The sequence below is a fragment of the Panthera uncia genome, chromosome E1 (assembly GCF_023721935.1).
Source record: "Panthera uncia isolate 11264 chromosome E1, Puncia_PCG_1.0, whole genome shotgun sequence".
NCBI classification, from domain to species: domain Eukaryota; kingdom Metazoa; phylum Chordata; class Mammalia; order Carnivora; family Felidae; genus Panthera; species Panthera uncia.
In genome coordinates this window covers 10,278,553-10,293,384 of record NC_064814.1, presented here as the reverse complement: position 1 = coordinate 10,293,384, position 14,832 = coordinate 10,278,553, and the positions used below count along the sequence as shown (strand labels likewise).

General features: G+C 54.3%; 1 protein-coding gene across 2 annotated transcripts; it reads left to right on the top strand.

Moving 5' to 3' along the window:
* The first annotated feature begins 6,438 nt into the window (after positions 1-6,438).
* NR1D1 (nuclear receptor subfamily 1 group D member 1) lies at positions 6,439-14,279 on the top strand. 2 transcript variants are annotated; one of them, XM_049635980.1, is made up of 8 exons: positions 6,439-7,098; positions 9,844-10,173; positions 10,429-10,517; positions 10,622-10,766; positions 11,129-11,769; positions 12,081-12,266; positions 12,815-13,025; positions 13,736-14,279. In XM_049635980.1, exons 1-8 carry the CDS (start codon positions 7,068-7,070, stop codon positions 13,933-13,935), a joined length of 1,833 nt encoding a protein of 610 aa, XP_049491937.1. In that variant the 5' UTR covers positions 6,439-7,067; the 3' UTR covers positions 13,936-14,279. The 2 variants fall into 2 exon arrangements, with proteins under 2 accessions (XP_049491937.1, XP_049491935.1); XM_049635978.1 differs by lacking the exon at positions 6,439-7,098 and adding an exon at positions 7,949-8,249.
* Positions 14,280-14,832: the final 553 nt, after the last annotated feature.

Below are 14,832 nucleotides of genomic sequence, written 5' to 3'. Positions count from 1 at the left end.
GTTCAGGGATTTGTGGGGTCAGGGACACGAAGCCAGGGTTCTTTCTGCAGCAGTGGTCTGCGGGACAGGAGAAGGAAAGTCTCTTTGCCAATGGGGGATAGGGAGGCACTGAGGGCAGGGTGGGGGCTGGGGGGATCTGGAAGAATTTCACACTAACCCCTGTCCGGCTGGAGAACAAACACTAATGTGAAAAAGCTCAGCCTCCATGCCTCATGGAAGTGTCCCCTCCCATCCACCTGGCCCTCCCAGCCCCATAGAGTCCTTCTCTCAGGACTAACCCCAAACCCCCCACTTCAGCCCTCTGCTCCGGCCCCCTGCCCGTGACCCCGTTTCTGAGCAGCAGTGCCTCTTGCTGGGATGTGAGACCGTGCCGGAGTCAGGCGGACAGTAGGTTACCAGGAACAAGCAAATGAAGTGAGCACGACCCACATTTCCTCATCGCACCAAAACTTCGCAGATCCTGCATTGCAGAGCTAGTGCTTTTTTTTTTTTTTTTTTTTTAATCTCTGCTGGGCCCCTACACACGTCTGCATTTTTGCAACCAGCACAGATTTTTTTTTTCAGGGTGCAAACTGCGCATTCTAATGAGCCAAAGCTCCTTCCTGTGGCATTGAAAATCTCTTTGGCAAATTGCTTCTCCCCCCTTCACCCCCCCCCAATTTAGAAGAAGGGGGGGGATCCCAAATTCGCAAAGTCTCATCCTCTCTCTCTCTCTCTCCTTCTCCTGCACCCCTCCCCCAAGATACTGCAGTCTTTCCGGCCCAACTCACAGCTGCAGACTAGGGGAGAGGGATGGGAGGAGGAAAAATGAGCTTTCCTTCTTTCCATGCAGTATGAGCTGGAGGGGTGGGGGTTGCTTTTTTCTTGGGCAGCCCATTACACCCCCCCTCTTCCCTTCCCATCCCAGCCAGTGTTTATGTAAGCCTCCTAGAAGCTACACATGGCCCCTAATGTCTGCCCAGGCCATGGCTCCTCTGAGGTCCATCCTGCTCACAAGGACTGTCATGAGCCTCTGGCCTCCCTGGGCAGCTACACAGAGATCTGCCATGGCCCAAGAAATGGGGAGACATTGGATAGAGAGTTTGAGCTAGAGCTTGTGGTAATAGGTGGAAACAGAGGCAGGCACACAGGTACCCACCCCACCCCCCCCCACTCCCTACACACACTTCCCTGCATTTGCGTCCTACACAGGCTCAAGGACAGACAACAGGTCATTGCCTTGCCGGACCTGGACCTGGAAGAGAAAACCACCAGTAGGCTCCAGCAGCAACATAGCAAAGGTTGGACAAGATGGCCTTGGCATAGCATGTGCTGGCTGCCACCACCCCCAACCCGGGAGGAGGACCCCCATGCCAGAAAGAGGATGATCTGAGACCTAGTCTTCCACTGCCAAGGACAGCCCATGCACCTCCTGGATCCTGTGATGCGAGTGGGATCCTGGGCTCTGGAAGGAGAATCCTCCTTCCGGTTCCCCAAAGCATCTACTGCAGAAGCATTGGCCTAGGATGGTGGATGACTCTCGAAGGACTGTACTTAGAAGAGCACATTGCTCAAGCAGGTAAATGGAGAAGTGGGATGTTATTCCTAAGTAGTTTGTACACAATTTCTTTAGAGGCCTTCCCCACTCTCATTGAACTAATCCATTCTTTTTCATTTTTTTAATTAAAATTTTTAATTTTATTTATTATTATTTTTTACAACATAGTGATTCAACATTTATATACATTACAAAGTGCTCACCACGATAAGCATAGTGACCATCTGTCACTGTACGAAGTTATATGAGCTAAACTATTCTTAATACATCCCCTGAAGGAAATACCATGGTGCTTTAAAGGGCCCTGGTCTCCCTGCCCCCTCCCCTTGTCACCAGCTGTGGATCCCAAAGTCAGAGGTAGAGAAGAGGGCTCAGATGCCTGCTTCGGTGACTCACCTCTGTAGCAGTCTATGTGGAAATGTGTTTGCTATCTGTTTGCTGCACCCTATTCTGGCCCCTGTCTACCTTTATAACCACATAAGGAGAATGTGGAGGGAGAGAGGGGAGAGTACAAGGGAAAAGGAAATGTGGCTCTGGGAAGGTAAGGTACTAATGGGGCCAAGGACAGGGGAGCTTCAAGTATCTCTTCTGGTTGACACCCCACACTTCGAAGTAGCACTATTGCTTAGGAAACACTGGGATGTGCTTGCTGCTCAGACATGTCAATGTTTCAGTCAAAGTGATCATTCTCTCCAGGAAAGACAGTCTTGCTAGTGGGAACAGTTGTATCCTCAGACCTGGGGTCCGATTTCCAGCACTCCTGTCTTCATTGTGACATTGACAGTGGTAGTCCCAAGAGAGAGTTGGGGGAGTTTTAGCCTCTCCAAAAATCTCCATTTTTTTGATGTGACATAGTCTTTTATTTTTATTTATTTTTTTTATTTTAGAGAGAGAGAATGCATGCATGCCTGCACACACTCAGGGTTGGGAGAGGGGCAGAGGGAGGGAGAGAGAGAAAGAGAGAGAGAGAGAGAGAGAGAGAGAGAGAGAGACAGAATCCCAAGCAGGCTCCATGCTTAGTGTGGAGCCTGACGCAGGGCTTGATCCCACACTCCCTGGGATCATGACCTGAGCCGAAACCAAGAGTCAGATGCTCAATCAACTGAGCCACCCAGGCACCCCTGATGTGACATCCTCTCAATCTGCAGTGTTTCACTCCAAATACAGTTTTCAGACAAATCAGCTAGTGTCTGCCTCTTCCCAGGCAAGCTAACAAACGTCTCAAAGTTTCAGGTTCCTGTCTCTAAAATAAGAATGGGACTTGTAGCATTGTGTCATTATGTATATTAAATGAAATAATATATACAAAACACTTAGCACAGTGCCTGGCATACAGTTGGTGCTTAATACATGCTTATTATTTCCTCTCCTTGAAGAAAGGAGTGGTGTAAGGATAGAATCTGAGATAAAACACATCCATGGAACCCAGCCCTGGACCATGCTTCACCCTCTCTTTCTCCAGTTCCCCCAACGAACAAATCAGCTCAGACTTAGACCCTCCTGTGGCATGTTCTTGAGATTCTCCCCAAGATATCAATGCTTTGGGTAGGTGAAGAAAAGCCAGCTGGGCCTTTAGAGAATAGGAAAAGATTCTAGGAGGGCAAGGCATGAGTCTCTCCCAGGCACATGGCTGCTTCCCTGATTCTGGGGGAATCCCCAGGGTTTCTGACCCAGGTTTGCATGACCTAGGCAGGGAGGTTACTCCCCTGGGCAATGGTTTGCTTGGTGAGAAAGGAGGGGGAAGGGAAGGCACCTAAGGAAGTCTGACCTGGTTTCCAGCAAGGACCCACCCTCAGTCAGTCAGTCAAGCAGTCAGCCCAAGATTTAGGCCACCCAGGATTTGTACAGGCGTTGCCCTGTTACCCAGAACAACACACTGGCAAGGAGCACAGATTCTGGGTCAAACACACACACATCTATGCACACTCACACCATTCACACTTACACACTCACACAGGCAGTGCAGTCTCTCACTCATATGATCACATGCATACTCTGACGAGAGTTTTAGAGCTCTTGATCCCTTTTCTTTCCTCTGCTTTCTCTATGCTGTCCACTCCCCCCCAACCCCAGTCCAAAGAAATCCAGGAGAATTAAAGAATATTTGGGAACACACACACACACACACACACACACACACACACACAGGATCTAATCCTGCCCCCAAATGGGGAGGTCAGTCCTCAGAATCCCAGACCCTGAGGAATCTGAGTGGAAGTGTGTGCAACATGGAGCCAGGGCTGTGCTTCCTGTGCTGGATCTTCGATATGCATCCATTCTACACAGTTCTAGTCTGAGCACTGTTTATTAAGAGTCCAGTTCCTTCTTGGGCTGAATTTGGCTATAGGCGGAACAGTGTGTATGTGTGTGTGTCTGTGTGTGTGTGTGTGTAGAAGTGAACGAGAATGTCCAGCGGGGGGGGGGGGGGGGGGGGGGAGGCTGTGTTGAAATGCACCTGTTGTCTTAAGGTCAAGGTTGAGGTCAAAGAGAGGCCAAAGCTAGATTCTAGTCTGTGTCTCCAAAGGCCAGACAACTCAGCTTTTTCTCCCTCCCTTTGGTGCCTCTGGGTCCCATAGGTCTCTGTCTTTCTCCCAGTAGCTACTGGCAGAGAGAGGAACGGGGGGGGGGGGGAGGGGGAGATAGCCTAGAAGCTTCTGGAACCAAGGACAAGTCTTGCCTCTTGATTCTTCTGTATCCTTCCCTCCAATTGTAGAAGGAATATCCCAAAGTTACCTCTTTGTCAGGGAAGAAAAAGGGGGCCCTATAAGAAGTGCTACGGAGGAAGGAGGGAGCAGAGGTAACCCCCCTCCCTTGCTCCCTCCCTCCCAAGCCTCCGCCTTCATGCCTCACTTAGACTGCAAAACAACCCAGCTCCTTGCCAAGAGTTAGGCTGACTGAATTTCAACTCTCCTTGCCTCTGCTTCCTCTTCCCTCTCACTGGCTGCAACTTCAGGGAGAGAGTCTTGACCCCTGGCCCTTTCCCTATAGGGAAAAAGACCAACAAATAGAACAGGAGGTGGGTGGGATCACAAGCAAGGAACAGAGCTGTGGGCCTCAGGGAGGGTCCAGGACAACTGGGAGTGTGTTGGTGTTGGTACTTGGGCTGGTGGGGCACTAGAGGTCATGCCCAGAGACCTGATTTTGAATCCAGCCCTGGCAGATACTTGAGCCCTGGCCCTGCTTCTGATGGAAGAGTCAGGACAGGCTCAGAGAGCATGCAGCTTACCTCCTAGCTTTCCCTCCAGAGCCCAGCAGGAGGGGAGGTGGGGAGGGGAGAAGGCTGAGTTCAGAACCAAGCTTTCCTGAAAAGCCTCTTTCCCTGTTTGTCCTAGCCCCTCCCAGTTTCTCCCACGCTGTGTTACAGCTTTCCAGCTCTGGGCCAGAAGGCCAGGGCAGGCCAGGGAAGCACCCCCTGTCTTCTCTCTCCCACATTTTTGGGTGGGGGGAATAAAGTAAAAGCCCAGACCATTCTAAGGAGCCCATTTTAGGGAGCACATCTCCCTAAAGGGTCTCCTAAAGGGAGTCAAAGGGTCAGTGATCAAGCCAGCTACTCAGTCACCTCTCAGTCAACCTCACAGCCCTCTCAGTTCCTCTCAGTTCACTCAACTCCTCACCACCCAGCTTCCTCCTTCCTTGGCACCCACACTCCTCCTTTTCTCTACCTCTTTGCTGACTGTCATGTTTCCAGGCATCCACCAGTGCTGCTCCAGGCGCTGTCTGTGAACAAGTGGGGAAGGGCTTCCTGTGAGGGAAAACCCTCCCTCCAAGGACTGGGACTGAGGAGGAAATTAGCAGGAAGCAGCAGGTGGCTCAGCCTCACTTGGTTGCTTGGAGAAGAGGCCCCCATCTCTCCCCACAGTCCACGTCCTCAAGTGGGAGACATCTATTTTCACCAGTGGGGCAATCGCTGCTTTGAGGGGGGCCATTTCTAACCCCTTGTTCAGTGTTTCCCTGTGTGTCTGCTCATCTCCCTGATGTTTGGGAGGGCAGAGGGAACTAGGAATGAATGTCTGACCTTGGGCCACCCACTTCTTCTAAGACTCATTTTCCTCTTACTGAGGAAAGGATACTGAGGAAGCGGTGGTGGTGGTGAAGATGATCTTCATGTTCCCTCCTGAGTTCCCTTCTGTGGGATCTGCATGCTGCACTCAAGCACTGGTGGTGGTGGGGGTGTCACTCTGCCCCCTGCCTCACCTCAGCCCCATTACTTTAGGATCTTAAAAAGCACTTTCACCATAAAGTTCCCTTCCCTGGTCCTTTTTATTTCCCAGACAAAAGGAAATGACTCACCCCAAAGTCACCTCGAATGAGTGAGGTGGTGTCATACAAGCAGACAGGGAGTCCCCAGAGACAACCTCACCCGCATGGCAGCTCCTCCTCCCTTAGGGATGCTCTCCCTAAGGAGAATAAAAGGAAAAAGGGGTCACATTTCCTTTTGGTCCCTGGACTTGGCCCTGCAGCAGAAATTCATCTTAAGCTCTTGACTTTGGGGATATCTCCCTCCCCTACTGGTCATATCTCCTTGTGTCACTAGTAACCTCAAGGCGAGGTCAGTCCGGCAATCACGTGAAGCCCTCACGTTTGCAAGGTTTGCAGAAAGAGCCTGTTAGCTTTGATCTCCCGGGGAACAGCCAAGCTTGCCAGTCCCTCCCCAGGAATTCACATGCCTCTGCCATACAGGCTTTCCAAACACGCCACCCTGACTCTTCAGGGCACACCCGACCCGACCCGGCTCTTAGCTCCTCCCCGGGTCCCAGCAATCGCTTTTGCAAAACAGAAAGGGGGAAATATACGCAGTCCGCCCACTTTGCCAGTGGACTACAAATCCCGATAGGCTTGGCGTTACGCAGGCGCACGGAGCTCAACGTGCCTGCTGCTGGAAAAGTGTGTCACTGGGGCACGAGGCGCTCCCTGGGATCACATGGTACCTGCTCCAGTGCCGCGTGCGGCCCGGGAACCCTGGGTTGCTGGCGCCTGCGCAGAGCCCTCTGTCCCGGGGAAAAAGGCTGGGGCAAAAGGCGGCTGAGATTGGCAGAGTGAAATATTGCTGCCGAGGGAACGTAGCAGGGCACACGTCTCGCTTCTTTGCGCCTGGGTGCCCCGTTTCTCCCCATCACCTACTTACTTCCTGACTGCAACCTCTCTCCCTCTGGGACTTTTGCACCGGGAGCTCCAGATTCACTACCCTGCAGCGCTGTGGAGCCGTCAGGCAGTGGCACCCCGTGCACTGCAGAGACCCGACCCTCCTTGCTACCTTCCAGCTAGAAGAACTACAGCAGGCTGATTTCCCCTCCCCCACACTCTGCTCTTCCCATGCAAAGCAGACCTCCGTTGCCTCTGCGTCCTACCCTTTTGCAGGGCTGCAGTCAGGCAACCCCGAGACCTTGCTGCAGGGTGCCTCGGATCTTGTTTGTGATCCGTGGGATCCACTCTCCGCCCTCAGTCAGTGTCCAGGGGGCGACAGCAGCAATTGCAACCTCCAGTCTGTGTCAAGGTCTAGTTTGAATGACCGCTCTCAGCCGGTGAAGACATGACGACCCTGGACTCCAACAATAACACAGGTACTGAGATTCTTTACTATCATCATCCTTTGGTACTGTCTCTTCGCTTCCATGTATGCCTTAGAACAAGAGGAACTTTTTAAGGGGCTGGGGACTCCCTCGGTCTGGGGATTTGCTAGCATAATGGGTACCATAGGCTGGGATTTCCAGAGCGAGTTATTCGTCCTGGGAATGTGCCCAGAGGCGCCCCACCACCACCTCTCAGAGTCCCAAAGCTCCTTTTAGCCTGATGGACTCGGATCCCGGGCAGGAGGAGATGGAGAGCGGGTATATGTGATAAGATGCACAGTTTAGAGGGACTGGGAGCTTTGGAGCAGTGCCCCAAACGCCCCTTTTTCCCCCTCCCCCCCTGCCCTGCAGCTGTAGCATGGCTGACCCTCTCGGAAAGATGATCCTCGCCTTCCTCTCTTTCTCTTCCCCTATTTCCTGCAAGCTCAAGGGAACCTGAAAAGCAGTGGGTTGATAGGGGCTCCAGGCAGGAGGGGCTGGGGGAATGGGTCGGATCTCACTGGGGAATCCTCAGTGACAGTAGGGAGCGGCACTTGAGGAGCCAGCAGAGTGGTGCTCGGCCCCAGGGAGGACACCCACAGCGCCCGGGAGGCCCGGAGGGCTCACATGGCTGCGGAGCCGGGCCCACGTGCTGCGTTTGTTTTCATTCAGCAGAAGCCGTGGCCGCCACCCCATTGGTCGTTGTCTCCCGGCCCCGTTACATAATGAGCTCCGCCCCCCCCAGTCGCCCCGGCAACGCGTGTTCCCTTCTCTCCTCCCCTCAGTTGCCCCGGCCCGGCTGGCGTTTGGGGCCCAGCCCGGGACTTGGAAGCCCAGGAGGGGCGGGGCGGGGGCGGGGCTGATGCTCCTGATTGACGGGACGGTGAGGGGCGGGGCCTTGGGTTCCGGGGTTCCTCGTTGGGGAGCCACGTGCAGGAGGCACACGTGGAGTGAGGACGTGAGGCCGGCTGAGGGCCCGGCTCCCGCCCCGCCCCGCCGAGATCTGGGTGAAGCTGGGCTGACTCACCGCCCCCGCCTGCCTCTTTTTCCTGTCCGCCTGCCTGGGACGGGAGGGGGGTGGGGAACCTTCTCCCCATCCCTGAAGCAGAGTAAACTGGAGCTCTCCCTGACCTCTCATGGCCTCGTGTTTACACTCCTCAATGGTACCTCACATTTAGCCACTCTTGTCTCCTCGTTCCTTTTCTTTTTATTTTGTTTGCACCTACTTCATTTTACTGCCTTTAGACTCAGTTTCACCACATTCCAAATTCTTTCTGTTCCTGGAGCATCTCTTACTCCTGCAAACACTGTCTTAACTCCCCACCCCCACCAAACCAGCAGTAGTCTGTCAGAAAGGACTTCCCCAGAACAGCTACAGCTACATCCCAGAATCATTACTGAAAGTCTTTTTTTTTTTTTTTTTTTTTTTGGTCACAGAAAACTGAGACCCAGAGAGAGAGGGGAGGTAACTTCCTCTAGGTCACAGATCAATTTGGTTCTGATAGATCTGGATCTAGAACTAGACTCTTTTGAGCATGCCCCTCACTTCCAGGTTAGAATCATCTTTGGATGAAAGTCTTACTCCCTTTTTGGGGATGGGTGAACTAGGTCAAGTTCATTTACCACCAAATGATATCCCATCCCATCCCCCCCCCCCCCCCCCCCCCCACCCCTGAAACTGTAGGAGCTGACCTGTTGTGCAACTATTTTATTGGGAGCTGGGTTCACCCTGACCAACCTTGAGCTATTTTAGGGTTGCCCTGCCCAGCTCAGTGTGTGTCAGTGGGTGAGCAAGACATGTGCCTCTGGATATACGGTGACATGGCTTGTGTTGGCTCACACGTGTCCTAGGATCCTCCCTTTTCCCACCCCACCCGTGGCAGGCCAAGCTAGGTGCTTGGCAAAGGTGTGGCAGGCAGGTCACCTTTTCTCCTGCTAATGCCACGGGAGTACAAACACCTGGTTGACAATGTAACCAGAGGGTCGAAGTCCCTTGAATGGCCCAGAGCCAAGGTCGTTGTCACCTGGCTGAGAGATCTAAAAGGGGAATTCCTAAGCCCTAGGCTGGACAATTTGTTTTTCATGTCCACCAACCTGCAATGGGCATTGCTAAGTCTTCCCTGGACGCGGAGGGAGAGTCCACTCTGACTCTTGCTTTTGGAGGCCAGGGGAACCAGCCTGGGTAGTTTCAGTACCTTTGGAGAAACGTCTTCCAGTTTTGGGGGAATGTCACTGTCTTACTCTTGTAAGACCTTACTCTCCTCACTGTTGGCTAGCTTGCCCCAAATAGTCTCATCCCTGGAGTGGTCTTGGTGTTAAAATTGGCAGCTTTTTTTTTGGAGGGTGAAACTGGGCATTCTGAATGGGTCTCAGCTGCTCATCCCATCCTCACATCTGCCACTAACGATGAAGTCATTAGCTAGCTTCAGTCCGTATTCCCAAGGAAGGCTTCCGGGGTAGCGGGGTACATATATGAGATGCCTGCAGAGGTCATGCCTTTAGGGAGGCACCTCACACCCAAGGCAGAAGTTGAATGTACCCTGCAAAGAGCCTTGGGGTGTCGGTTGGCCATGTCATATCTGGTTTGCATTGGGGAGTTGCTTATTGTGGTTCTTCCTGGGACTCCAAGATTAAGGGTTCCACAGTTAACTTCCGAGCATGCAGCAGTGGGAGGTAGATGGGGGATGAGCAGGAGTGGTGCCCTAGGACCAAAGATACATGGTGCTGACACCCCCTTCCCTTGTGTTCTCCTGCCAGGTGGTGTCATCACCTACATTGGCTCCAGCGGCTCTTCCCCAAGCCGTACCAGCCCTGAGTCTCTCTACAGTGACAGCTCAAATGGCAGCTTCCAGTCCCTGAGTCAAGGCTGCCCTGCCTACTTCCCACCATCACCCACTGGATCCCTCACTCAGGACCCAGCTCGCTCCTTTGGGAGCATTCCACCCAACTTGAGTGATGATGGCTCCCCTTCTTCATCTTCCTCCTCCTCCTCCTCCTTCTATAATGGGAGCCCCTCAGGGGGTCTACAAGTGGCCCTGGAAGATAGCAGCCGAGTGTCCCCCAGCAAGAGCACCAGCAACATCACCAGTGCGTAAATTTCCAGCTGATTTGGGGGAAGTCGGCCAGGACTAGGTTGGGACTTGGTGTTCAGATGACACGGTTATTCCCAGGGCCTACCCTGGCCTCAGGGATTTCTCCTAGAGTTGCACCAACCGCTGTCCAGCCCAGTCTGGATACTGGAGGAGCTCCTCAGCTTTCCCCCTAGAATTTCCAGCCCAGAAAACCTCCACATCTCTGGCCAGACAGCCCTCCTGCTCACCTGCTGCCCCTCTCTTCCCACAGAGCTGAATGGCATGGTGCTACTGTGTAAAGTGTGTGGGGACGTTGCCTCGGGCTTCCACTATGGCGTGCATGCCTGTGAGGGCTGCAAGGTGAGGCAGGTTGGGGGTAAGGGCAGAGAGGTATGACCTCATTCCCCCGGACACATAGGCCTGGCCTGGATGGAGATGCTCACTAGCTGCCCCCATCCTTCCAGGGCTTTTTCCGTCGGAGTATCCAGCAGAACATCCAGTACAAAAGGTGTCTGAAAAATGAAAACTGCTCCATCGTCCGCATCAATCGCAACCGCTGCCAGCAGTGTCGCTTCAAGAAGTGTCTCTCCGTGGGCATGTCTCGAGATGGTAAGGCGGCACTGTTGCCCCACAAAGCATCCCCACAACTTCCCCCCCACTTCCTTCCACCCAAAGTTTGAGTTAATCCCTCCCTTAAAAAAGTCCCAACAGAGACACGTCAGACGGTGAGTCTCCTCTGTATAGGGGATGCCCATCTTTCATCTTTTTGGATAAACACACTTCTTTACTATTCGCTCCTCTGGTCCCCTCATAGGGCAATCCCTACCTGGAAAACTCCCTCAAGGGGCGTGGCCTTGGTTTTGATGTAGAACCCCAAGCGTTCAGGGCCTTGCCCTTTCAAGAGGAAGGAAGGAAGAGAAGCGTGTGAGTGTGTAGGAGAACTTCCTGACGCTGCTCTCATCCTGTCACAGCTGTGCGTTTTGGGCGCATCCCCAAACGAGAGAAGCAGCGGATGCTTGCCGAGATGCAGAGCGCCATGAACCTGGCCAACAACCAGTTGAGCAGCCAGTGCCCGTTGGAGAACTCACCCACCCAGCATCCGACTCCAGGCCCCACGGGCCCCTCACCACCTCCCGCTCCGGCCCCCTCACCCCTGGTGGGCTTCTCCCAATTCCCACAACAGCTGACACCTCCCCGATCTCCAAGTCCTGAGCCCACAGTGGAGGATGTGATATCCCAGGTGGCCCGGGCCCACCGAGAAATCTTCACCTATGCCCATGACAAGCTGGGCACCTCACCTGGCAACTTCAATGCCAACCATGCATCGGGCAGCCCTCCAGCCACCACTCCTCATTGCTGGGAAAGTCAGAGCTGCCCGCCTGTCCCCAATGACAACGTTATGGCTGCCCAGCGTCATAATGAGGCCCTGAATGGTTTACGCCAGGCCTCCTCCTCTTACCTTCCCGCCTGGCCCCCTGGCCCTGCCCACCACAGCTGCCAGCAGCCCAACAGCAACGGGCACCGTCTGTGCCCCACCCATGTGTACCCAGCCCCAGAAGGCGAAGCACCTGCCAACAGTCCACGGCAGGGCAACTCCAAGAATGTTCTGCTGGTGAGGGCACTGGGGGTGAGGTGGGCAGGGGGCCTGGGAGACTGGATTTAGCATAGGGCAGCTGGGTGTGCTTGGAGGCTCATGCAGGGATATCCTCTTCCCAGGGGGGAGGATGCTCAGCCTTGCAGTAAGGGCTGTGCCTGCAAATCCCTGATCTCCACCTGGCACCTGATTGCTCCTTTACCTAAAAGACCGATCCTCTAGGGCCACAGCCTCTAACCTGGGCAGAAGCTGGGGTCCAGCCCTGCTGGGGGAACCCACCTGAGCCAGTCTGGTTGATATTCCCCTCCCCAAATCCCTTCCTCCTCCAGGCATGCCCCATGAACATGTACCCCCACGGACGCAGTGGGAGAACCGTGCAAGAGATCTGGGAGGATTTCTCCATGAGCTTCACACCTGCTGTGCGGGAGGTGGTAGAGTTTGCCAAGCACATCCCCGGCTTTCGTGATCTTTCTCAGCACGACCAGGTCACCTTGCTTAAGGCGGGAACCTTTGAGGTGAGTGACCCTTTGTGCTCCCTGCTCTTGACCTTGGGAAGGATCCTGCAGAAAGACTTGGTATCTAGGATAGGGAGGGGCTCTGAAAGGCTTTGGAACCCCAGTATCTTTGACCCTGGCAGCCTCTGACTGCTGAAGGAAGGGGCAGAATCCCTCCCCTTCCTGCGTCAGGTTGGCTGGGACTTCTGTAATCTCAGCTGGGGTCTCAACACATCCCATTACCTGGAAATAACACCTTAGGGCACATTGCTACCCCCATTCTAGACTCAGAGCAATTTTGGTGAACTTTTGCGACCTTGTCCCAGGTCACGGGTAGTGACAAAGTTAAGACTCAGATTCAGCCCTGCTGGATTCTAAAGCCAGGGTGATGTTCCCCATCCTTCCATCTCTCCCCCACCCCCACCCCACTGCCCATTCAGAACCCACCCCCACTCTTTCCTGAGAAACCTAAGGCGGTGCCAGTAAACCCTTTGGAAAACTTTAGGGGCAATTTGGCAAATGCTCCTCCCACCCCACCAGGGTGACTATCCCTGTCCCCTCTCCCTTAGGTGCTGATGGTGCGCTTTGCATCGCTGTTCAACGTGAAGGACCAGACAGTGATGTTCCTGAGCCGCACCACTTACAGCCTGCAGGAACTTGGAGCCATGGGCATGGGGGACCTGCTCAATGCCATGTTTGACTTTAGTGAGAAGCTCAACTCCCTGGCGCTTACCGAGGAGGAGCTGGGCCTCTTCACCGCGGTGGTGCTTGTCTCTGCAGGTAGGTCAAGCTCTCTCCTGAGCCTGACCCTGGAGGGGGGTGGGGGGGAGGAGGCGGACGCAGTTCGATTCAACACACCTTTTATGGAGTACCTACTCTATGCCAGGCCCTGCACCGGGCACTGGGGATACAGACATGATTCAGACACAGTCTAGCTGGGGAGACAGACTCATGCCCGACTAATTATAAAACAGTGAGATAAGTGTCACAGTAGAAGCATGAACCAAGGGCTTTGGAAGCACAGACAACTATTTCTGCCTGGGGGAGCTGGGGAAGGAGGTGACACTTGAGTGGGGCCTCAAAGGACAAGTAAGGTATTGCCAGGCAGAGAGGGGGAAGGGCATCCCAGGCAGAGGGAACTACAGAGCAAAAAGCAAGGGAGCCTGGACACGTTTGGCCTGTTCAGGGAAGGAGAGTGGCCTTGTGGGATGGGAGGTGACCAGCCCTGCTGAGCCCATGCTCCCAGCTCTCAGCTGCCTCCTGCTCTTGGGGCAGAGGCCTGGGAGAAGGAGTTGCGCTCCTCTCCTCCTCCTTCCCCCCGTGGGCCCTCCGAGGGGCTTCAGGGAGAGGCTGCACCGGTGGCCGGGTCCTCCTCCTTCTTCTCCTCCTCCTCCTCCTCCTCCTCCTCCTCCTTCTCCTCGCAGACCTCCTCCGGTTCCTCCTCAGAGGAGCTCGGGGAGCCTGCCTCACTGCTGTCGTCTTCCCCACAGACCGCTCGGGCATGGAGAATTCCGCTTCGGTGGAGCAGCTCCAGGAGACGCTGCTGCGGGCTCTTCGGGCTCTGGTGCTGAAGAACCGGCCCTCGGAGACTTCCCGCTTCACCAAGCTGCTGCTCAAGCTGCCGGACCTGCGGACCCTGAACAACATGCATTCCGAGAAGCTGCTGTCCTTCCGGGTGGACGCCCAGTGACCCGCCCGGCCGGCCTTCTGCCGCTGCCCCCTTGTACAGAATCGAACTCTGCACTTCTCTCTCCTTTACGAGACGAAAAGGAAAAGCAAACCAGAATCTTATTTATATTGTTATAAAATATTCCAAGATGAGCCTCTGGCCCCCCGAGCCTTCTTGTAAATAACTGCCTCCCTCCCCCATCACTGACCCTCCCGTCCTCCCCTATTTAAATCACTCTCCGCCCCCCCACCCCCCGCTTATTCTCTAGCCCCCCGATTTGTTCTATTCCTGTCTCAAATCCAATAGTTCACAGCTGAGCTGGCTTCTGTGGTGTGTGCTCGTTTTGGGGGTGGGGGTGGAAATATTGCCAAGGCTGGGGCACACCTCTCCATCTGGTCAGTTTGTGGGGTGGGTATTCTGCCAGCAGATGGGAGGATACAGGGAAACAGCACACAAGTCTAAGGGGGGGTGCCCAAGGGGGTTATTTTCATCATATATTTATTACATAAATATATAGTAAAATAGACGAGCAACAATTACCATAAAAATATCTTTCTTTAAAATCCTGACCCAAAACACAACGGGGTGAAAAATCGCACGTAACAGACATACTGATTGTCAACGTGGGGCAGAAGTAGGAGCCCCCCCAAGTCACCCCTGCCAGTCCCCCACCCCTCCCTGGGGAAGGGACCTACCTCTTTCCCTGTTTCTGGCCACAACCCCCCTCCCCCCACCCCAGCACCAGCTTCTCATACATTCAGTAGCGCCTCCAGGGAAGTGCCCCCTCCCCCACCCAGGAGATCCCGGGGCAGGAATTACTGTCCCCCTTATGGACGGTGTCTGTGTCACACGCCCCGCCCTCTCCCAGCCCTGTAGACCCGCCACCAGGGGAAGGGGTAGGGGCTCCTCCACCCCCAC

Coding starts and splice junctions, on each gene's coding strand:
- NR1D1 (XM_049635978.1), top strand. CDS start 7,949: ATGCTCCTGATTGACGGGACGGTGAGGGGCGGGGCCTTGGGTTCCGGG. Junction 10,767..11,128: donor CGTGGGCATGTCTCGAGATG/GTAAGGCGGCAC, acceptor ATCCTGTCACAG/CTGTGCGTTTTGGGCGCATC. Junction 12,267..12,814: donor TTAAGGCGGGAACCTTTGAG/GTGAGTGACCCT, acceptor CCTCTCCCTTAG/GTGCTGATGGTGCGCTTTGC.